Source organism: Poecilia formosa, unplaced genomic scaffold (assembly GCF_000485575.1).
Source record: "Poecilia formosa unplaced genomic scaffold, Poecilia_formosa-5.1.2 Scaffold39, whole genome shotgun sequence".
NCBI classification, from domain to species: Eukaryota; Metazoa; Chordata; class Actinopteri; order Cyprinodontiformes; family Poeciliidae; genus Poecilia; species Poecilia formosa.
This window is the reverse complement of record NW_006799978.1, coordinates 2503555-2527881: the sequence shown is the minus strand read 5'-3', so window position 1 is coordinate 2527881 and position 24327 is coordinate 2503555. Positions and strand designations below refer to the sequence as shown.

The 24327-nt window shown below is 37.5% G+C and overlaps 1 protein-coding gene and 1 long non-coding RNA gene across 2 annotated transcripts in view; both read left to right on the top strand.

Moving 5' to 3' along the window:
* Positions 1-16108, top strand: part of elovl6 (ELOVL fatty acid elongase 6) — an 18347-nt gene extending 2239 nt beyond the window's left edge. The window contains exons 2-4 of the mRNA XM_007551060.2: positions 12722-12853; positions 13283-13434; positions 14557-16108. Coding sequence (XP_007551122.1) covers positions 12722-12853; positions 13283-13434; positions 14557-14999 — 727 coding nt within the window. The 3' untranslated portion in view covers positions 15000-16108. The remainder of the gene's footprint in view (positions 1-12721; positions 12854-13282; positions 13435-14556) is intronic.
* A 5715-nt stretch (positions 16109-21823) lies between these two features.
* LOC107836102 (uncharacterized) lies at positions 21824-22710 on the top strand. Its single transcript, XR_001661946.1, has 3 exons — positions 21824-22063; positions 22357-22500; positions 22676-22710. It is a non-coding gene; the product is annotated as an uncharacterized LOC107836102 (long non-coding RNA).
* The last annotated feature ends 1617 nt before the right edge of the window (positions 22711-24327 follow it).

The window sequence follows — 24327 nt, the reverse complement described above, 5'->3', positions numbered from 1 at the left end:
AACGTACGAGGACTGAGGCAAACGTATGAGGACAGAGGCAAATTATACAAGTGATACAGGTGTGGGGTCAGTTGGACCCCATTTGTAGATACAAGGGTTAAGCTCTGAATTGTTTTTACAAACAGATGAGACCAAAATGGAAGTACAGAATTGCGCAAAATATGAATTTTACATAGTATTGAACTATTTATGCCTGCTGAACCTCAATTTCACAATTTAAATTAAATTTAACATAAGCTGCAGAATATTATGAAATGTGAGGATTTGGTTAAACCATTACTGCTTTTTATAATAGAATGGAAAAGAAATATCCTTTAAAGTCCATCGGTGGAGAATTTGTTGTGCATCAGCAGCAAATTGACAGGAAGAATGCAGATACATATTTAGTAAAGGTAAAAAAAAAAGGAAAATAAGAGACTTTTCAGTAAGAAAAAACTGTTCAATTCTTAAGAATAGTATAATTCAATTTCTAAGAAATGTTAGAACATTTCCTTTTCCCACATGGATAAAGGAACTTTCTGTTAATTTTTCCAACTTCAAACTTTTACATTTCAACATTTCACAATTAAAATATATATTTTGCAGTCAAAATGTTTGTATTGTTGATGTTAAAACACAACATACTAAAAACGTCCAACTGCTGTTGCAGAGCTGATTTAGAATGACAGTTACTATGGTGGAACTGGGAAAATCATAACTGCCAAAGTCCTTCAGCTTCTCCTAATGAGCTATTATTATTATTAATTATTAATAATTAATTAATATTAATGCAATTTTTATGTGACAAAAGTAAATAATAGCTTATTTCTAAAAAAAAATACACATTGTTATTAACATATAGAAGATAATCTATTGTGCTTCTCATTTCCCTGATGATGGATTTTCGCACAAACTAAAGCCATGATGAATGATTGTTTGCCCAGGGCGACGTCTGTCAGGCTTTTGCACAACCTACAACATTAATAAGCCCCAATGTTCAACTGTCACTTTTGCTCTTAAGCAAATATTGCTGAACAGCTGTGTACGTTTCTTATGTAGGTCATGTGCAGGTCCATCCAAGCGTCCTCTGCTTTGACTCACTGGAGTCAAAACTGACTAGTTTGGTCAGTTTTGTCCAAACCAGTTTGATCAAAGAACTGACTTCGAGCAAAACTAAGCAAGCTGTGTGTAAAGTTGGAGTGTAAGCTTCATTAAAGATGCAGCAGGGTTTCTGGGAAGACAGGATGTGTGAGGAGAAATTGTTCATTTAGAGCCCGTCTGGCCTTACTCAGAGGTGACTGCAGAAAACAGCCACATTTCAAACAAATTCAACCTAACCAGACCTCCTGAAGCCCTGGTTTGGACAGTTCTGTCCTTATTCATTTAGACGTGTGCATGTTTGTGTGTCTGTGTGTGTGTGTGTGTCTGTGTGTGTGTGAAATAAAGGGAGAGAGACAGGCAGGCAGCGTGCTAGCACTGTGTTTTGGAGCTGTCCATACCCTGGTACTGACAGCTGACCAATCACAATCATCTTCTGATGTCTGCTGACAGCGCATTAGCCAATCATGTTGCGGCTGATCTGTGCCTACGCCTTGTGTCGTTTGTGTAGTAGGAAGGAGACTGGAGCGAGTAGGAGCACATGGCCTGAGAGGCAGCAAGGGCAGGAAAATGAGATGAGATAGCTTATTAGCTACATTCAGAATGTAAACTGGAACTGATTGTGACATATTTTATATCACTGAAGGGTGAGGTTCATGAAGAGAAATGTAATGGTGTGTATTGTTGAAGAATAAGTCAGCAAAGCAGTTGATTATGGTTTAATTTAACACAATAGCTCCTAATTTTGCTCTCTGAGAACTTGAAGTTACCGTTGTTGTTTTATCTACTTCAGTATGGATTAAGCACACTAAACCAACCCTCAAATGAATTCTGACTTATATCCAGAACCAGTTTAGGTCTAGATATGTAAATAAAAACATGATCATATTTCCCTGTTTAGCTGTTCAACCTTGTGGATTTGATTGTTCGTCTAGTTGGACTGAAGATCCTGTTTCTACTTCTGGTCTCATTCTGGAAATTCTGCATTTCTTTTTGTTTTGAGATTTCAAATAACACACAGTACCTACTTTTTTAGTTTTAATCCATCCAGACTTTTATTAAACATGAAAATGTTATAGAAATCAGCATGTGAGACTTTTTTAAACATCGATGATCGACCAGAAAACTGCTATTGGTGCACCGTTAATTTCAACACGATTGTGAGTAAGAGCAACGTGATCATTTTTAATATATCATGTTGTAAATGATTGTTTTATAATAAGCAATTAACTTTTATTCATAAATTTAAAAATGAAAGAAAATACATCAATAATACCTGTTGAGAGATGTAACATTTGACTTATTTATACTATTAAAACTTTATTATAGTGTTTTACATTGTAACAGAAAAGCCAAATAATTATTTTAGTTATAGCTCAAAACTCTAAAATGTGTTACAAAACCAATCAATAAGTGAAATATAATATCCTGTAAAAAACTCATCACCCAAATAGTTGATGGATGGATGAACTAGTTCCTCTGTCAAGTAAATACATTTATTAAAAGAAAATTAAAGCTACTCAGCCCTAAATTTTCTTAAATATTTTGGTATTGTGTATGTTTTTTTATGCTTCAGATAAAGCAATATAGACGGATAAAGCAATATAGACGTTTCTCAGGCAGGGCTGAATGGAGACTGACAGCTCAGCGTTGTAAAGCAGGCTGCTGGAAGGAGTAAATACGGGTCGCCTCGCTGCGCCACGGTAACATTACTCCCCTCCCTGCTGCAGCCGCTGTACAGGTTTGTTCCAACCTGATGCTGCTAATGAACTCCAGGTCATTAGATCAAAACTAGCCAATAAGTGCATTGACTGAATAAACTGATAAGATGTTACATATCTGTATAAAAAACCTTAGTAAATATTTGCATTTCTTTGTACTCGCTGTTATCGCTGTTTCCCTGCTATTTTAGGAGCTCCAGCATCACATCGTACCTTGGTCATCAGAGTCATTGCATAACCAGAACTTGTTACGCATCAGTTAGGACAGCACACAACAAAACCTTATTCAGTCTGGAGAACGGCTTCATCACTGTTTAAATCAGAACCTCGTTCTAATTTAAAGGTATTTTTGCATCAGTAGTAAAAGACTAAAAGTAATCTTCTATTCTTCAGTTTTTAATCATATAAATCTTTTTTTTTTTTTTAATCCCAGCAGTGTTTATAAAAGTGAGTAAAGATCAAACATATCATAATAGCTTTTATTTCCATGTAAATGCATTGAGAGCACTGCTGGTTTTATTCCAAACCAAAACACCAAAAGAAATTCATTTTCTGACTCCACAGAAAGGTGAAAAATTAATATCAGGCTGTTCATAAATATTTGTTTTACAAACTCAAACATTTACTCTATAAACAGAAAAGTGCTTGAAGATTGTTGTACGTTTTCCTGTGAATTCCTGAACTGTCTGAGTTGCTTCCAGCACCTGAGCAGGTGAGCGGCCCATGACGATTGGACTACGTCCCACAGTTTCTCTGGATTGTTTGGTTTTGTAGCATATTTGAAGTCATCCCACAAACTTCTCTTGCTTAGAATGAAAAGAGTAGAATTTTTGAAAAATATATATATATATTTTGTATGATCCTATATACGTAGTGTAGGAAACATCTTCATACCATACACCACTGTGCTTGAGGGTGCTTTTTTTTGCTTTAATCCAACTCCAGTCCATTTGTTTAGAAAGTCCAGTTCATTTGGAGATGTGTGAATGTGTAATCAAACTCTGATCCAGACCAAAAGAGCAAACTCTCCTTCAGTGGTTCTTGGTGCAGGCAAGGAGGGGAACGTGTTGCTAAAGAGCTTCTGGATCGTTTGACAATGGAGTGTAAAGAGAACTGCAGCAGAACCGAGTCTTCCTGATGTGTGTGAAGAACCTTTAAAGGGTTCTGTCGCCTGGTTTCAGTGTTTGGGGCCATCTGAGAAACTTTAGACCATCGTAGAATAATCTCTCTTTCATCAGTTCACCAAATGTTGCTCTTGTCTCTTTACTCAGGGTTCTTTTTACTTCTGCTTCACATGTCATTTTTTATTATAGGACTCTGTAGGCGCTTCATGTCAGCTGCTCAGGTGTCTTTTAACTGTAACAGTAATCAGAGGTGTTTCCCTTTAAAATAAATAGAAAGATGTGTTGCTACTCTTTATGAGAACATACTGAAATTGGGACGGAAATCTTTACTTTCTGCATATATGGCTTAATGGAACACGGTGACATTGGATTGCTTTACTTTGCAGCACACAGCAGCTTTAGCATTCCATGTTACAGTAATGATAAGCAGAAAAATAAGAGCATGTTTTTGATGTCAGAAATAAAACTGGTATGATAATAATACACCAGAGGGAGCAGAAATTCTTCACATTTACAGTTCTCCAGTGAAACAGGCTGATTTTCCAGCTGTGTATCAAACATCTGCATCCTGCTGACTCACTCCTCCAGCCTGCAGACGTCACCATCCTTCGTTAAGATGCAGGTTGTTTCAAATCGGGTTCAGAAAGCCTCTCATGGTGCTGACTGCTTCTCTCAGGTCTTTGAACTTCAGATGGATCCCTGGTGGCTGCATCGCTGCTTACTGCTAACGTAAGAGTCCCAAAAATACATCAGAGGATGAAGCTTTGTTATGATCTGCATTTATATTTCTACATTTCCTGCTGGAAGAACAGAACAACATTTACATGGCAGAATCAGGACAGGTTCAGCACTGCTTGAACACTATCCTTCAGATCGATTCACTTTGGGGGTGTGTGTTCTCCGTGGGGGTCAGGTTTCTGGGACTAGATGGTTCAGGAGATAGCTGTCTCTCCTCTGAGTTTCACATTACTCTTTCATGAAGAAGAGTCGAGCCGTGTGAGTTTCCCAGACTGGCCTTGACCTCTCAAGTGTTTTACAGGAAACATTCATTCATGTTTTCATGAAATTAGCATTTCTTATCTTATATGTTTCAATATTTTTGGACTGTGTAGATTTTTTTTGTTTCCACCAAGTCGCATATCTTACAGAGGAAGAAGCATAGTGCAAGTTAAATATATTCACACCTCTTTACCAAGAACACATTTAGACATTTTAGCTTATTTATTGAAATTTATGTGATAAACATACATAATGCACTGCATTTTTTTGATCAGGAAGTAAAATGATACCTGGTCTTCAGTCCTTTTCTTTTCTTTGTTAAAATCTGAAAAGTGTGGCATGCTTTTCTGTCCTGCTTGAGTCAGTGCTATATAGAACCACCTTTTGTTGCAGTTACAGTGTTTGTCTCCAGCTGTAAACATCTACGAAGTGAATTTTTGCTCAGGTTCTGCCAGCTTAGATGGAAAACGTCTGCAAACATCAGTTTCAAGTGTTGCTACAGATGTGATGTCTAGACTTGGACTAGGCCATTTGAAAACATGAATCTCTGCCTGCTCCACCTGAGGTTTAGATGTTTGTTCTGGTGTTAGACTTGCAGGTCAGCGCTGTTGTTTCTACGGTTTTGTGTTACTGGAGCGACACGCGGTGATGCTGATGAGTGTCGACCATGCTAACCCAGAATCTACCGCAGGCTCGGCTTCAGCTCCGCTGCTCTCTTCATCATCATCATCAACATTACCGTCATTGTCGTCAGAAATAGAGAAGTGTCTCAGGAATGAAGGTCTGCCTGAAGTATCGCTGCACTCCGCTGTCACTTTTTATTAGGCTGGAGAAGAAATGCTTTGATTTAAGTAGAGAACGAGATAGTGGTGAAGTTTGTGTGTATTTATTCAGGAAGCATGGCAGTGACAAGATTAGAGGGGGCAGCTGTGTTGTAGCAGGATGCAGACATGGCAACGTAAAGATCCATTATGAAGTGGCCAAGGTTTGTGGACATAACTGTCAATGAATGCAGGATAACAGGTTTTTCTGAGCTGCCTCTGTGTTTTCTGTTCAGTGACTGACTTTAAAACCAGGTTTCAGTTCCGTGGATCTGTGGAGGGGGTTGAACTGAATTCAGATACTTTTTGCACGCCGTGGCACATCCATAAGCGACGCTGTGTTGAGTCAGCTCACCATGACGGCCATGCAGCCTCATCCTCAGGGTGAAAACAGAATTACATCATTACTCCAGCCAATACACATCCAAGTTACCCAGCAGGTTTGCCAGCAGCTTTAAACAACGCTGTCAGTGGGGGAGGGGAAGCGTTGACCTTCTTATGTTTCTCATAATAAACTGCAAGAGTTACCGCATACGTAATGTTTAGATTTGTCAATACTGTAGTAACTATGCAGAATCCCTGATAACAATCCTACTTATGCATTGTCTTGCATGCCAGTTATTTCTGCCATGATTTGTGACGTCGAAAGTGCAGATTACATGATTTGTGCTTGAAAAGTGCAATTTTAGTTTCTTCTAATAAATCAGCCTCTGCTGATTCTGTTAGTCCTCCATGCTGATCCGTCCCAAAGAGCTCTGACTGCGTCGTTTTTCACTTGTGCTGCCCCCAGCTACTTTGAAGAACCGCCGATTCAAGCTTATTCCCACAACCCTCCAATGCACATATTTACCCGGGTAGTCAGCATTTAAACAGAAGTCCTGCATGGAATGCTTGTTTTTAATATTAATGTGTTAAAATTAGTCTTTTTGTATGTTGAAGCTGAGCTAACAGATGTGACAAAAGTCGCAGAATAATGAAACACTAACTATAAAACATTTCTTTATATAAACATTGAGATTTTTCTTCTTTTTCAAAATATTAATAGTAAATCTTGTTTTCTTGTGTAAAAAGTGCATGTAGCCAAAGTAGAAAAGCGAGGAAAGGCAGTCTAGATCACACCTGAAAGCTGTCAGAGCAATGATTTTAGTTTCAAACACCGAGCTCTGAAAGTAACTTTGAACTCGGTTATACTTCGGACTTCAAACTATGCTCTGATTGTACAAGTTTTACTTCTTTCCTTAAAATCAGTCTGTCATGCTTATAAAACTCTAAACCTCCATTCACAGTTATTTTTCCCACGAGTTGATTAGTCGTAAAAAGTTGAAATCACACTGCAGTCACACGCTGCCCTTCATTTGGCTCAGATACGAATGAAAAAATGAGTTGTAGCTGAAGGTCTGCAGGCACTTTGTACTGACAGAAGACTCAAAAGTAAAACTCTTTGTTCAAGAAAGTGTTTTCTTACCATATTAACTTTATGCTCACAAACAACAGCAGTGGTAGCCTGGGTAGTCTGGCTGTTTACTCCCTGTTTATGTTGTCACTTTAATTTCAAGGTTCCAGTTATTTACTAATCTTGAGGCAAAAAATATTTGTCAACAAGAAGACAACAGGAAATCTATTTCAACCTTCTGAGTCTGGGGATAAGCGACATGTCTGCGTTTCCTTCGGTGTCTGCTGATGTCAGTTGTTTTTTTTGTTTTTTTACATGTCAATTCAATAAGTAAAACTTGGTGGATGTTAAAAGCTGAGGTTTACTTCCATCTTGTTTCTGGTTGTATTTCTAGAGACGGGGTTGGTCATGTGACTGTGATGATCATGCCGTGCAAGATTGTGAGAAGTAATGCCAGTGATGTGATCCTTAGAGTTGTTAGGCTATAAAAATATACATAATAGCGATAAATATAGGTTTGTGTGGCTCTAAAATATTGAAAAGTATCCTGGATGTTTGAAGGCCCAGAGTGAAACGTAAAATCCACGGCTGTTTTTGATTAGTTTTTTTTCAGTCGCTGCGTCCGCATCATGACTGGCTGTGTTAGACGCTCGTCTCAGTTCACTGAGATGTGATGGAGCGTTTACAGGAAAAGCTGCGTACTGGTGCGATATTTGTCACCTTCTGCACAGCTGGGACCTGAGAGCAGGAGGAAAAACCTTCTCAGTGCCAGCTGATCGATGTTCCAACTTATTTTGGGACACTAAACACCTTTGGTGAAGAGTTTTTTTTTCCAGCGTTAGAGTATATATAAAGACATGACATCATCCGAAAAAAAAGGAATGAACTTCATAAAACAGGAAGACTAGATCCACAGATAAGTGATGAAGGTGGTTACTCAGGTGATGCTTGTGAAGAAAAAAGGCTGTGGATTCCTGTGAGCTGCTGTTGCTTCAGGGCTTTAACTAGAAACGGCAGCAGCAGCACCTTCTCCTGCCCCACCGTCTCTGCCAGCTTGTCAGCTTTGACTTTGCCTTTAGGTTGATTTTTGCAGCAGAAAAATCAAATCTGTCTTCTAAATATACCTCAGTAGGGCCTGAATATCAAATACTCTGGCTTGTATTAACATTGGAAAACAAGACAGGAAAGGTGGTGATCAGATGTTCAAAATCTAATAAGTATTTTAGATTTAAAGTTATTGATACTAAAATATTCTCCTCAGCTCAGTCAAGACAGAACTGAAGGTAAACCTACAATAAAGTCCAAACCCTGGGAATGAACTCTTAGATCAGGGGGGTCCAAACTTTTTGTCGTTTGGGCCAAAATTCTCAAGTGAATTTTATACCTGCTCAGCAATAAATTATGCATGCAGTGTTTTAATAAAACAAAGTAGTTGGAGGTTTTATGGAAAATGGATCCATTTATTATGGGTTTTTGCTTTATTAAAGAAATGTTTCCAGTTTGTAAATTCTTTATTTACATTTGGAATATTTGGCTCAACTGTAACAAAATGCAGATAAATGTTTTCAGCACTAAGAACATGATCTGGGTCAGTGTTTCACCAAGACGTTTGCTGTATTTATCCAAGTTTAACAGATTAATTAAAAGCAGATGTGAGTTCACCAAAGTCTGTTTTTGAGTAGAACTGTGGATAAACGTGGTCCTGTTTATTGTGCAGTTATTGCTTTTATTTGTCTGTAATAATTTTGCCCTAATGAAAAATAAGAAGTCTTGATCTGGATCAGCCGTTTCTGCTGGCAGTCCAAATTTGTATCATTCTTAATCAGAAGTTTGGGACCACACAAAATCCGCTCCTAGGCCACCGTTTGAACAACCCTGTGTTAGATCAAGTTAAAAGTCTTTCCATTATATTTGGTTTTATGACGCGAGGAACATCAGCGGAGTTTGACTGTTCCTGTCTCGATGCTAAATGCTAAATGGGCTTTAGCAAGTCAGTCATTCACCCATTCACACACACACACTCAAACTCACGCACTCACACCTTCACATACTATCACCTGCAGATCAGATTTCTGCAATGCTTCACTATATGCTTCCTTCGAAGGATTTCCGTTGTTACTCTAACATTCAACTGCACTATAAAGGTTAGAGCGCATTCACATCAATACAAGATGTCTGTCTCTGCATGTGACCTGCTTTCTGCTGCTCCATAAAGTCCAGAAAGGACTTGTGATAAATCCAAAGAAAGAAACTGTCCACTATGAGCATTAATGTCCTACAGTCGCCTGGAACCGCCTTGCTCAGAGCGCCTCTCTCTTTATTAGCTATTAGCATCTTTTGGAAATAAGATATTAAATTCTCAATATTATTTGTTTTCCTTAGTATTTATATTGTGTTTATTCATTTGTGGAATTAGAATTTCAAAATCAATACTTTTTATCATCTCCCTCTTCTATTATGTCATCATTTTAATCATTAAATAAACTGCCCTCAGTGCTTCTAACCAGCATTTTCTCTGTTTCTGCCTTTTATTTTTGGACTTTGCATCACTCTGAATGTGGATGATAAGGGCTTCAGAAAAAAGATTGATGAAATTTTCATTTGAATCCAGATTTGCTTTAAATTTCTGTTTTGTTACACTGTTGGCCTGTGCTCATAGTTCATAAATATATATTTATGTGCCATTTGCTGATTTTATTACAATAACCTGAAGGAGACATTCTTTCTGTTCCAGGATTTTTCTACCTTTGAGTCAGAAATGAGAACTCCATCTCTGATGCTAAACGGGATCTGTCACACACACACACACACACACATTCAGACTATGTGTGTGTGTGCTCAGGATCTGACTAGAAGGAACTCAGTGTACTGAAGACTTAAAGCTGAGGCTACATAACCACTGTTACCTTTGACCCTTGGCCTCGGATGGCATTTTCCTGCAAGAGAATACAGAGCTTGTTCCTCCTCTGCTGTATCTGCAGCCTCAGACAGTATGTAGGCCACCGTCTTGTGTGCTGATCTGTTCTGCCCCCTCCCTGTGTGGTTGGTTGAGGAACAGTGATGTCATTCTGCAGTCCTGTTGTCATTCTGTGAAAGCAGCTTCTTTCGACTTTGACCGTCTTGCTCTGTCCTCTGTTCTGCAGAAGCAGCTCATGAGTTTATGGCTTTCCAGCAGAAATGATCCTGGAATCATCCTAGTTGTTAAACTAACAACGATGTCTTACTGGCTTCATAAGACCTTCGGATCTGACAAAACCTGGTGCTGTTGGTTGATCTGCAAGACAAAATCAGTTTTACAGGTTAAATGTGTCTCATGCTGCAGATCTGTAGGTTGCTTTGAAGGATGGTTACATTAAATTGCTCTCTCTGGTTTATTGGTTTATACATTTCTTTAATAGTTTGATCAGTTGATTATTTTTGTGCAAACCGTTTTCTTCTGCTCAACCTTCCTGTTATCTGAGAAAGAGTCTTGCTCTTTCTCACAGCCTGAGTTAACCGTAGACATGGCAACAACATCCACACTAAAGAGTGGTGAATGGTGTGTTCACTGACCAAAGAATGATTTGATTTTTGCAATACAAGCTGGCTGGTCACCAGGCAGAGACGCTTGAGCTGAAAATGGGTTGAGTCTGGTCTGTAGTCGATTTCACAGGGCATTTTGAGTACAAATGCCTTAAAATAAGTTGTTGCTATGGAAACCTTGTGACCAAGATGCGACTCCTTCCTGTAGTTCTCAAACACAGATTTTTTTTACCTCCCTCCTGTAAACATGATTCCTCCAGACTTGTTTGTCCCACTTCTAGTTGATTATTTTTAAAATTATTCCTCTGACTGAACATGTGGTTGGATTTAAGTCAATAGAAATAATCTAATGTTTTTTTTACTGAGGAAGATGATTGTTCTCATTTGGCTTCCATATGTAGAGAAATGATCCTTCATATGTCATATTCATACTAAAGGGAAACAGGAAGTCATGGATTATTAATTAAGACATTTTTTGCAGTGTCAGAATGTGATTTTGTTAATTATTTCTTAAAAAAGGGATTTTATTGTCACTCAATAAATAAAGTAAAATTATTGGTTCACATTTTTCAGAGTGAGATCATGTGGAAGCCATTACTGTAATATCTTTTATGCATCCGATATACTCTAGAAATCAAGTAATATTTGTCATATAAAGCACATTAAAAATAACTTTTCCATATTTTTTTACTTTGTTTTTCTTCTCTATTAAAAGTTTAGTTTAAATAAAAATGTGAACCATCTCAAAAATTTGATTGAGATTTACTTTAAGAGGTACTTACATTATTTTTATTTTAAAATGCTGCTTTTTTAAAGCATAATTCCTCAGTAACACAATAAAGAAAACATTTCAGCTAAAGGATTTAGGAAAATTATCCAAAATGGTCAACTGCAGCATCAGGGATATAAAACCAGTCCGTCACAGGGACAGGAAGCCTTCAGATCCAACGCTTTTAGCTCCCCTGCTTTGAGCAAATGTTATTTTAGGACAGGGCTGATCTGGTTGGCTTTTTCTTCGCTCCTCTCAGGATCCAGTCTGTCCACTCAGCCCACCTGTGCCGTGGGATTTGCTGAGTGCTGGAGAACGCTCCGTTTTTCTGTATCCAAATGGTGTTTCAACAGAAGACTTTCCACTTCATGTGGAGCAGATCTGATCTGTTGCAGACGGACAGCATTCAGTTCCACCTACAGCTGGACTCAGACTGTAATAACAGTAGGCAGGTATGGGAGTGTCTCAGGCTGTCAGACGACAATGTTCTCACGTGCCATAAATCTATTTAATATTGGGATAGTAGTGACCTCTGATATTTGCTCATTTTTATACTGTACTTTAAACACAGTTGATAAGAATTTTATAGACACAATAAAGGCACAATAGTGACATCACACCACTTTTATTACCAATATGTTATATTACACAACAGTTGAAAGTGTAGAAACTTACAGTAAAGCAGTAATCATGAAAGACGCAGAAGCCACTGTTGGTCTCAAAGTTCATCAAATCTTTCAGTTTAAATCATAATCAGATTCATAACTGAAGCTGGAACCAGAACAGCTCCAGTTCTCCTCTCACTTCTTCACTCTTATTACTCGTCTTTCTGTGTAATTTGATTTTCTCCGTCTTCCAGCCTGAAGTTAACAGGAGCATAGTTTCTCTCTCTTCAGCAGTATTATGGGTCAACTGTATTTTTGTTCAATCCAGAACAAAAGTCAGGGAATTGTCATAATTGTTTTAGCTTTACATCATATCATAATGATTTAAAACACCCTGAGTATTGCTTTGATTCTTTTATGCATGTTTGAAGAATCCTTGAATTTCTCACACAACCATTCAAAGGTGTCTTAACATTCCCACAATGCACCGGCTTATGAACAAACTATGAAAATTATTATAGTCAGCATCGAAGATGAATAGCTGCTCTTCATTTTGGCTCTGTATTTCTACCATCTTTACCTCCTTTTCTTTTCCTTTAGTTTCAGTGAACATTAAGTCCAAACAGCCTCTGGTTAACTTGCTTTAGCAAAATAAGAGCTTTCTTCAGCGATGTCTGTTTATTCTGACAGGAAGAAGTCGTTCCTGTTCTCTGCGCTCTACGCTGCCTGCATCCTGGGAGGGCGTCATGTCATGAAGCAAAGGGAAAAGTTTGAGCTGCGGAAACCTCTGGTGCTGTGGTCGCTCACGCTCGCTGTGTTCAGGTGAGAGGTTGAAGCGCAGACGATGCCTGGTTAAAGTATTCACAGTGTTTGGTCACATCACATTCCAGCTGATTTTAAGCAACAGATCAACACTATGTAATAGTAAGGACACAATACACCGATTCACTTTACAAATTTGGTTCTTTTAAAAGTGACAAGAACTTAGAAGACTTCATAATTATTCTCAGCTTTGTGTTTTTAAAATTCTAATAATCATAGTTTGTTTATCTGATGTGACAAAATGTAACTTGGTGCAGGCGGTGACAGCACTAGATGTGTAAAGTAGAAACAGTGAACAGCTACTTCTATCGACTTCACAGTAACATGAAAGTTTAGAGCCAATTATTATGCTTATATATAAACCCTTATTGAGGAGGCAGGGATTCATTTACCTGATTTGTTCACGCTTCATTGTTTCTGTTGTCTCAGTATCTTTGGTGCCATCCGCACTGGGAGCTACATGATGTTCATCCTGATGAGCAAAGGGCTGAAACAGTCAGTTTGTGACCAGAGTTTCTACAACGGGCCAGTCAGCAAATTCTGGGCTTACGCCTTCGTCCTCAGCAAAGCTCCTGAACTGGGTGAGTGGAGACATGTCTGATGTCTGACTGATGGGAGGCATGCAGCGGTTAAGGTTGCAGTAGTTAAGTATTCTGCGGTATAGCAAACTGAATTATAATGTAACTTTACCTTAATGTTAAAGTTAAAGATGACAGGATTCATCTGAGACTGGATGAGAAAGTTATTTTGATCCAGAGCTGAACCAGCTGCAGTAGCTAATCTCTTCTGTTTTTGGTTGTGGTGCACCTGAGATTAATCTGCCAACATAACTTCACTTGGTGAACATAAAGGTTAAGGTCTTCTTCATTTCTGTTATTGAAGTTATAAGTCATATTATGACAAAAATCAAAGCTAATCACTGATATTAAACTTTTTGATCAGTAAACTTTGTTCAGTTTTTACCTGGAAAGCAGGAGCGTTCATATGTACCTAACAAGCTTTGCATAGTTTTAGTCTCAGATTCTTCAATCAATTATTGGTTGGAGACAACAAAACCCAAATTATGAGAAATGTCTAGTCTGGTAAAACTATGTTGGTAAAACTTGTTCATCTCTTGCAGAAGCTGAAAGGCCAAGGTTCTTCAATATATTTAATGTGGGATTCCAGAGGTCTTGTCAGAAATGTTTTGCTTGCAGTTTTTATATTTTTGCTGAACAAGCCAATATTTTTCGCAGGTGAAAATGCAAATGAAGCTCATAACCCAAACCGTTCCTCCTATCTGAAATAATGAACAAATAGCTCATTAAAAGAAAAATATTTTGTGTTCTATTGTTCTATTTTAACAATATTTAAATGAATTTGCCAATGTGTATTATAACAATTTATTCAAAAAACCCTATTGAGCAAACGGTGGCGGATTCTTGGGTTGGTGGTTCGATACCACTTAGGAAAACTGCTTTGAGTCAAGCTACTTTTTCATGTTGTTCTTCTTACATTCGGAATACAATTCGGAGTGATTTAATAGACTTTTCAGTTTTCGTTTCATTTAAGAACATTTAAAAACCTTGGAAAGCCGAAACTCCAGTGATGGACTGGCAGCCTGCCCAGGGCGTCCCCCACCTCTCGCCCTTTGAGCACGTTGTATCTCATCCTGAATGTTCTGAATTTCTGAAAATGATTGATAATCCCCTGTCTCCCTGCAGGTGACACTCTCTTCATCGTCCTGAGGAAGCAGAAGCTCATTTTCCTCCATTGGTACCACCACATCACCGTGCTGCTCTACTCCTGGTACTCCTACAAGGACATGGTGGCGGGCGGCGGTTGGTTCATGACCATGAACTACTTGGTCCACGCCGTCATGTATTCCTACTACGCGCTGCGGGCAGCTGGCTTCAAGGTTTCGCGCAAGTTCGCCATGTTCATCACGCTGACCCAGATCACCCAGATGCTGATGGGATGTGTGGTCAACTACCTGGTGTACTCCTGGATGCAGCAGGGCCAGGAGTGTCCATCCCACATGCAGAACATTGTGTGGTCCTCCCTGATGTACCTCAGCTACTTTGTGCTCTTTGTCCAGTTCTTTTTTGAAGCCTACATCGGCAAGTCCAACTCATCGGCCAAGACTGATGTCAAGAAGAGCAAGTAGAGAGGAATGCCAAAAGCTTGGGATGCAGGGAGATAATTTAATAAAAGAATAAAAGGGAAGCGCAGGGACCAGTGGCGTGAGAGAGGATTGGATTGGGAGGATAGAAATGTGTCATGGAGTCTGGGGTTGCTGGGATTATTGATGGGCTGGGGGGAGGGAGGGATCATGAAATGATTGGTGTTTGTGCTTTAGGGTTACAACTTATTGAAGACCTAAAAATGAGGTGATGTCTCCCTTGAGGGATACGGAGGAAGTAGCACCACCATGATCAGAAGCCATCATGAGTCATTCACCTGAACTCTAAAACTTGCCCCTATGAATTCACTTTTAAAATCCTTAAATATAACAAAAGAACAAGCTCATTCTAAACTTTTACAATAGTAAAACCATCAAATCTGTTAGAATTTGTTTTATTTATTACCGACTACAAAAAATGGTACTCGTAAAGATCGATGGCCTCATCATTAATGTGAGCCATCAGAGTTTTTGTCCGTTTCTTGTCTGTGTTTGTTGTTTCGCTTTAATCTGAGGAGGAAAAGGTTCGAGACGCCGGTGAGCAAATGAAGCTGAAGTTTTAGCAGTTGATGTGAAGCGATGTGGTGAGGGACGAACCCGTTGTTAATATAATGTGCATATCAAGATACAGTAGACATGTTTAACATCTGTTCCAGTTTACAGTGTGGCTGATTTGTTTCCACAACAGTTGCCAATGAATACAAACCAGTAGGAAAGACAGATTGAAGCTGGCCTCGCGGACTGAAGCCAGGCTGGGTGTGGATGAGATGCTGACCGTGTCCTGCTTCACCTCTGGTCTCAACTTTGCAGATGCACTGATTTCTGAACCCTTGTCTGTATTACAGGGTTTCTACCAGTGAGGAATACTGATCTGTTGGACACTGATACCTTAGATGGAGTACAAACATATTTATGTTTAGCAAGAAAACAAACAAAAAAATCATGCAAATTGTCAAAAATCTGCTGTATTGAAAAAAAAAGGTATGTATCCTTAATGGTGTCTGTTGTGCTATTGTGCATTTGCACTACATCAATGTCAGAAAACAATTGTTGCTGAAAAACCCAATGTATGAACAAAGTGTGCAAAAATGTGACATGCTTGTGGTGTTTTCTTTTGTCTGTGCCATCATGGCGTCATGCATACATAACCCGTTCGTTGGTGCTGAAAGTAAAACAAATGAGTTTAAATGCAGTCTGTCCAGTTTCTCTTGTTAAGGCATAAGAAAACAGAGGGGAATTTCCTGTTTTGACTTAGACTTTCTCCGCACATAGCCAGCAACCTGACAAACCAAATAGATTTCTATGTGATTTGGCCTTTTATCCACATGTGAGCTCACTAAAAATGATTGATTATAAAACATCCAGCCAAAGTGAAGATTGGCAATTTCACCTTTTTTGCTTTTGTGTGTGGATATTAGAAACTGGAGATTTAAAGGCAAACGCATGACAATCTACAACAAATAATGAGACGCTGACATCACATGTGACCATTGCTATAGTTTGACCATGCAGTGAAGGAAAGATGGCTGCTGTCAGAGAGGGGCTGATTTTTACGTTAGTTCATACAGTTTTTACTTGTTATTTTATAAGCCCAGTTGTTGAGTTGCAAAGGGGAACGTTTGCTTTGAGGTCAGCTGTTTTCCATCAGCGTACTTTGACATGATTCCCAGTCAACAACGTCTTGTTTTATGTTAACTTTATATTCTAACATTGTATTTAAAAGAAGCTCAACCTCTCTGTTTGTCCACACAAATGGTGTCATGTTTAATTCTTAACAGGAAGTTGGAGTTGTTTTGAAGGATTGTGATTGGCTGACATATGTTTTACCTTGTTCCTATGGGTTTAGCATGTTTAATACAATACTGAGTGGAATAATTCAGCGGGTTTGTGTGGATGAACACTTTTCTTAAATCACTCAGGTGTGGACAAGATTATTTTATAGAAACAGATATCTCTGCTATATTCCTTTAAAAAGGCCTGGCCATGTTTGAACTAGGCCAATGAAACAAATGTCAGCTCGCCAGGCCTTTCTGGCGATGAGCTAAGACCAAAAACATCAACCGTCAGAACATAGTTGTGTTCAGAGGGGAGTGGCTTTCCCAAATTAATTAATGAGTTACCATTTCTGCTAATGGAGGATGTGAGTTGTATTCACTGAGCCGATCACAGTATTAACTGCTGGTCTAATCCAGAAAAAATAAAAAATTACCATTAACTGAATTTATGCATTTTCTGTTTAGTCTACTGAAGGGTATATGTTCCAATCCTGGATGAGCCCCCACATGCTGAAACCAGAAGGACACCATAACAGGGAAATGAATGGAAGAATGGCTTCAGCAACTGTTTTAGGCAGGCTTGAGAAAACAGTGGTATGGTTAGCCCTCCACTATGTTAGCTCTTAGCCTGTGTTGGGACACTTTCATCTGGTTTCCCCAACAACTTGACACAGTTTCCTCAGGGTGAAAGCCTTTGGTTTTGCTGCAACCAAATGCTAGCCAATAGCATATCTAGTAACATTGCACCTTGGTATTTCAGCCTCTCAAGCTGTATCTTCTTTCAAATAGATATGTTGTATGAAAAGTGGATAGGCGGGGATCCACTGTAACTTTATATTTCCACTATCCATTCTACTATATTTCAGAGATAGAAGAAATCATTTAGCCTGTTGTGCTAAAAACGGTTCTCGGTTTTGATTGACCTCTTTTTTGTGAGGAATCTTTTTCTCATTTATGTGACACAATCTGGCATACTATCCTGTCTGCATATCTGAAGAATGTCACCAGTACTGTAAATAATCATGAGTCATGACAAATAGCAGGTATTTTACAAATTGAGTTTCTGGCAGTGACAGAACTGACGACTGGCTAATGTTATGTCCACTCATTATCTCCTTGGACTGTTTGTCTCTGCGTTATAATCTTATAGATCATTTTTTAAGAAACAGAAATCTGAAAAAATAACAAATCTTTAATAACTTTTTAGAAATATAACCATAATTTTGGAAAGTGTGTCACAAAGCTGAAACTGGAGCTGGACAAAGCAAGTCAAGGGCAGACAAGTTCACAGAACACAAGACACTTCAAAGTGCCTCTCAGGTTTTCAGTGTGTTGTTTCCAGAGGTCAAGAACAGAAACAAAATGCTGCCTCCTCATGTTCTGACTGTCTGCAAACACTAAGTAGGCAGGTCTGTCGTGACCTGCGGGGTCTACATGGTCCATATCTGTCGAGCAGCTCAGAGCTACCATGCCGCCATAAACCTTTTCAGGATAGAGATCATTCAGTGCTTTACTGGCCAATAACAATATTCTAAAATTCACCCTTTTTCAAACAGAGTAAGCAGAGGAATATGAAGACTTTTCTTATATGGTTCATGTTCCAGGTGTTTCTGGCAGAGGTATTTTGGATGAGCTTCACACACCTGATTGATTCAGGTGAGTCTCAGACGAGTGCAGCAGAGAACATAATGTTTTCAAGGAATTTTTCAAACTGATACAAGCAACTAATTTGGCATTGGATAATTCTTAGGTATGACAATTTTGAAACAGCAAACTGACTATTTTTAAGAAGGCTGCCATATCTGATACAGAAATAATATGCTCAGACTAGCTTGATATGAATAATTCGGGCATCTAACTATATGCTTCCTGTCAAGCAATCTGTCACCACTGTGCTAACCAGAAACACAGAGTCCTGCTGACCGGGATGGCCAGAGGGTGGAGAGGATGAGTGGATGACACCTCTGCCAAGGAGTTGCCATCAGTTGAAGAAGTGTGGCTGTAAATCTGAAATAAATTGAAATTAAAATTTAGTCCAATAGAAGGTCCAATAGAGTCCTACATGGATTGGACAACACATCTGTAAATGTGACAGTTAGGCCAAGTCCAAATTAATCTGGAGAGGAAGTTGAACTACCCTGGTAAGGAGAGATTGGTGAAGCAGGTTTTTAGAAATATTTGCACGATTAGATTGAAAGAACAGCACTTTCACATTAAAAGAGCACATTTAAATTTTGCAGCTTTGGCATTTGTCTCCTATTTTCAACAAACATTTCTCAGTAGCTGCTCTACCATTATTAATGCATTGTGTTTGTTCTAAGAAGTAACAATGAGGGAGGCATGTTGGTATATATCTGCATCTCACTCAGTCATTTCTGCACAACGGATTATCACCAGATACAGGATTACCACTGATAAACAATGGATTTCAATTACATGAACAGCCTAGACTTAGCCCGTCAGTCTGACTGATAATAGTGATTAGTGAAATGGATTTAGTTTGTATCTACTTCATATTTTACTGTTTTATTATTATAAAAGTTTTAAAGAGGTTGGTGGATCATACAAGCAGCCCTGCTCTGATTCATGATGCTGAGAAACTGCATATGATGCTGCCAAAAGGTCGCTTATTATCTTCTGGATAGAGCTAAGAAAATCCAAATGTGGACAAACTGAACTGATACATCCAGCTTCGTCAGACCGAAGCTTGATTTGTTACAGTAGTAAACGCTGATTAAATGTATTTGTCCTATAATACTACTGTGTATTTAATTAAAACTTAGAAGAAATATTTATATGAACACTGTTACTTGCATGTTATCGTTTTTCTCTTATTAAAAACTGTTGTTTTTTTTGCCTCTATATGCTGTCGCCATCTAGTGGCAAATATAAATACAAACAGCTCAGCTTTCCATACATTTTTATAGCCAAACATTCACTTATTTTTGAGGCTTTGTGTGCTGGGCATCAAAATACTAGAAATAAATCCGTATCCGCATAAATTTAATATTTTCGTGAAACACCTTCAGGGATATCTGCTGAAAATGATTCTAAATAAGAGGACTATTAGATCTCTTTACACCATCCAATAATATATTTGGCTTTTACACTAATGCATCTCTTGTTCCACAGGTTAGTAGGAGTTGTTTTTAGTTTTCACATTGACTGACTCTGAGAGCAGATTTCATCCCTGGTCCTCTGGGAGATGGAGCTACTCATGGGGCTTCGTAGTTTGGGCTTTCTCTTCTTTCCTCCTATAGACTGTGAATCATGTGTCTTTGTCTAAAAGATGCACCCCCTCCTCCTGGATTTTAAATCTACACAAATCCCAATAAATCAGTGTTACTCTGTCCTGCTCAGCAGCTGGAGGGACCAAACAGTGACCTGAAGGATCAGAGCAAAGCCTTTGAGTGGGCAGCTAATTCCTTCTTTAGCCCTCATCGGCTTTCCTCCGTGTCATGCTGGAAACATGAACGACAAGTCAAAATTACACCCATCTGCTAGAAATATTTGTACAAGAAGGAATGAGAAGAAAGCTGGTCCTTCTCGTTGTTTTGTTTCTTAGTTACACTAGAATGTGATTTTTGTAAGTCAAGCAGTGGAAACATTTAAGTTATTGTTTTTGCAGGATGGAAAATACAAAAAAGAAGCTTGAATTTATTGTCACTCAGGGTCAAACCTGATTCCATACAGGCTAAAATGAATAGCTATGTTTTCACTACTTGGTTAAATGTTCTTCAGCAAGTTGCAGAGAAATCACTCTTTTTGTAGCCATGAACATGATCTTTGACATGTGATTAGTCATTAGTAGAGCTACTAAACTGGTTGGTTTCCCAAAAAGACCAATTTTCAACAGAGCTGGTGTTTGGTGTCAGCTTGCTTTTTATAAATCCCCAAACCAGTTTTTTTTTGTTTTTTTTTAATCATATTCTTGTATCATTTTCAGACTGTGTTGATTAAAGTAAATATGGGACAAATTTAAACTTGTGGAGCAAATTCTTGCTCAAAAAGAGTTTTTACTACATAATCAATTTAAAAACAATTAAACAACTGGTTAATAGCACATCAGATCTGTCAACTTTTTCATTACCTTCCCCTAATCCCATTATGTGACAACTTGTGTTTTGCCATCTATATATATTAAATTAGTTTTAATATTTGGATGTACTTTTTATAATATTTGTGTTATACTTTTGTATTGATTGTATTTATTTTCTTATTTTGCATAGTTAAGTCAGTTTAACTTTGTATTTAGTGGCCTTTATCTGTTGTTCAGAGACAACAGATAAAAAATATTCAAATGGCTAATTCTGGCACATTTACAGGAATGTTACTTAATGTGCAGTGTCCCTGCTAAACAAATAAAAAAGAAATCAAATTTAAAAACTCATTTTATTACTTTTAAAAAATCAAACTTTTGAAATTAGTTTTTAAAAGCATCAAATTCATATGAAATGAACGTCCATGAAGTCTGGATGTAAACTTCTGAAAACTGTCTCACTCAGAGTTCATATCTTTACTGAAGAATGTAATAATCCTTCTTTTTAATTATTTTACACTGTGGTGCACCCTTGTAAAAAAATGTATACTTTAGTATACTTCAAACATTCTTAAAATTGTGAAAGTACACTTTAAGTATACTAATTATTAAGTGTACTTCCTATAAGTATATCTGAAGTATACGAACAATACACTTGTACCAATTTCGAAATTAGTACTTTAAACACACTTAAACATAATTGTACCAAAATACACTTTTAATATATTAAATAAAAGTATACTTTAAGTGAACAAAATATGAATGAATATGTATGAACTTTTAAGTGCCTTAATAATCTTTTACTATTTATTAAAATTGCATACAATAAAAAAAGGATAATCATGATGTAATTTTTAAGAAAGTGCCCAATTAATTTTCTGGTGTGTGATGTAAAACCTTATAATCAACGGCATTAGCTCCAGTTCATACTCCAGACCAGATGGTGGCGGTATTGCACACTTTCATTTATTTAAAAAACGCCACAAAGAGAAGAAAAAACTTGAACGGAGGGACGATAACACATGCTGTTCAAATTCGCCATTTTTACTCGCATAATATTGCCTTAAAAGTAGAGAGGGCCTTGACAATAGTTACTAATTTTGGTCAATTCAAGCTTGGGACGTCCTAATCCGAGTTGGATGACAACACAACGGGACAACAACCGATGGAAATGAAATGTGTGTCACAAAAGGAGCCCGGAGGGACGAAGGATGCTAACGTGTTGCTAGCTGGTGGTAAGTTTGCTTATTAATTATCTTCATTTAATTATAAACAGTGCAGTAAATATATATAACTTACGTTGGTTTCTTAAATTTATCAATTTTATTGTGACTTGTATGATTATTACTATAGTAGTCATTCAGCTTCATGTTATAACTGCATGGAGGCTGTTTGTTGCGTCTTATACTTTATTCATTCATAAACTAACCTGGTTTTAATTAAGCTCCATATGACAGAGAGACTTTGATATTGTGAGGTTGTTGTTCTAACTCGTTCATCAATGTTTTTATCTTCAACATGTTTGCAGTCTAACTAAGCAAATGAAGATGAAAGAGGAAGCCAGAGAAATCGGGTGTTAGAAACCTAAAGACTTTTCTCTCTCAGAAGAAGCTCTGACTCCACCAAATCACCAACCAGCTCTGAGGATGAACCTCCACATTGTCTTCATGATGTCAGTTTGTTTTTTCAATGAAGAACTAGCTACATTTTCAACAACAAAATCTGCTGTTACCAACACTAAGTGCTTAATAAACATGATTTGATTTAAAGGTAACTGGAAAGAATTTTTCTCTTCTTGTTAATCTAACATTTCTCTTTCTTTTTTTTTATTTGTTGTTGGCTTTCAGGGCCCTGTGATGGACTGGTGACCTGTCCAGGATGAGTCCTGCCTCTCATCTGATGGCTGCTGGAGATGGGCACCACCAGCCCCCCTCACCACCCTGCAAGGATCAGCATGTTCAGATCATGGATGGAAAGATTTTAAGGTAGTTTGTCTCCTTAAGTCCACACTTAAAACAGCTTCATAGTTAATGCCAACATCAACTGATTCTATGACATTGCTGACTATTTTTTCTACTTCTAACATAAACGGGCAAAGACACCCAGAAATGTTTTTCCACCCCAGGCATCCGGTCCCAATCATCATCAGTTTTGATGATGTCACATATATGGCGAGTTCACAACGTCTTGAAATTGTAAGTATTATTTTTTTATTTGCCATTTTTCTGTAATCTTTAAATACAAATGCTTTCTCTGTTTAATTGCTCTATTATTCTTTTTTGTAGGTTTCTGTAAGGTGCAGTGAACTGGAATGTTCTGTCGTTGATCCTCACTTTCATGTTTTATTGTCACACTTAAATTTTCATGTTCATGTGTTCACTTTTGATGTGTAAACTGATAATTTATGTAAAGTTCATAAAGTTGTGAGTAAAATTGGAAAATGTCTGTAATAAAAAAATATTTGAATTACCTTGGGCATCTTGTGTAATTAATTTTTCCATGTAATTTTAGCCTAAAACAGTGTAAGTACTGTAGTGTAGTTATGCATGTCATTTACAAAATAGTTACGTAGGAATAAAGACGAATTAAGAGTAATTAAGATTGTAGTTTATCAATGGCAGCAAATCCAAAATAAAAATGAAGTGTAATTTAAATACATTATTATATTAATAGTATATTTAAAATATATTTGAAGTATATTCAATATATATATATATATATCTTTAATATAATTTTGAGACATTATATAATTAACACTCAAAATATAATAATTATATCAAAATGTAATAGAGCTCTGAAATATGAAATTTAAAAAGTATATTTTAAGTACACTAAGTATACTTGAAGTTGTTCCAAAAAAGTACATGTAGTATAATAAAGTATACTATTAATTGTAATTTTAAACAATTTAAATACTACTAAAGTATACTAAGTACAAAATAAGTTGTTCCAAAATATTACAGTTGAAGTACATCGATAAAAGTATACTAAAGTATGTTAAAATTTAGTATACTCACAGAGTTCAGTTGATCTGTTTGGATCAGACAGATCCAACTGACTGATGAATTTGCGCAGATTTTTTTGCTGACGGGAACCAGGAGGAAGTGCGTTCAGACCCCAGCGGCTGAAGTGATGCTAATTTAAGTGAAGTCGCTTAATTCAATTTATTAAAAGTTATTGGGGCCTCAGTCAGTGGTTTTTCTCACTACGAGAAAAATGTAGATGCATTTATCTGCTTAATTTGTTATGGGATCTGGATTCACGGTGAATATTAACTAAACCGCATAAAATGCGACTAAATAGCCGATGTTAATATGATTGTAATTTCAGGATAAAAATAGTACATGACCGATTTTTATTTTTATGTTGTTGGTCAAGATAAGGATAACAAAAAAAGTCTAGCGCCACCTGCCGCCCTGACACCAACTCACACACATCTTCATTCACAGTCTTACTTGTAAATCGATTTTTCTTTTCTTGGACGTTTTGATGTTAGCTT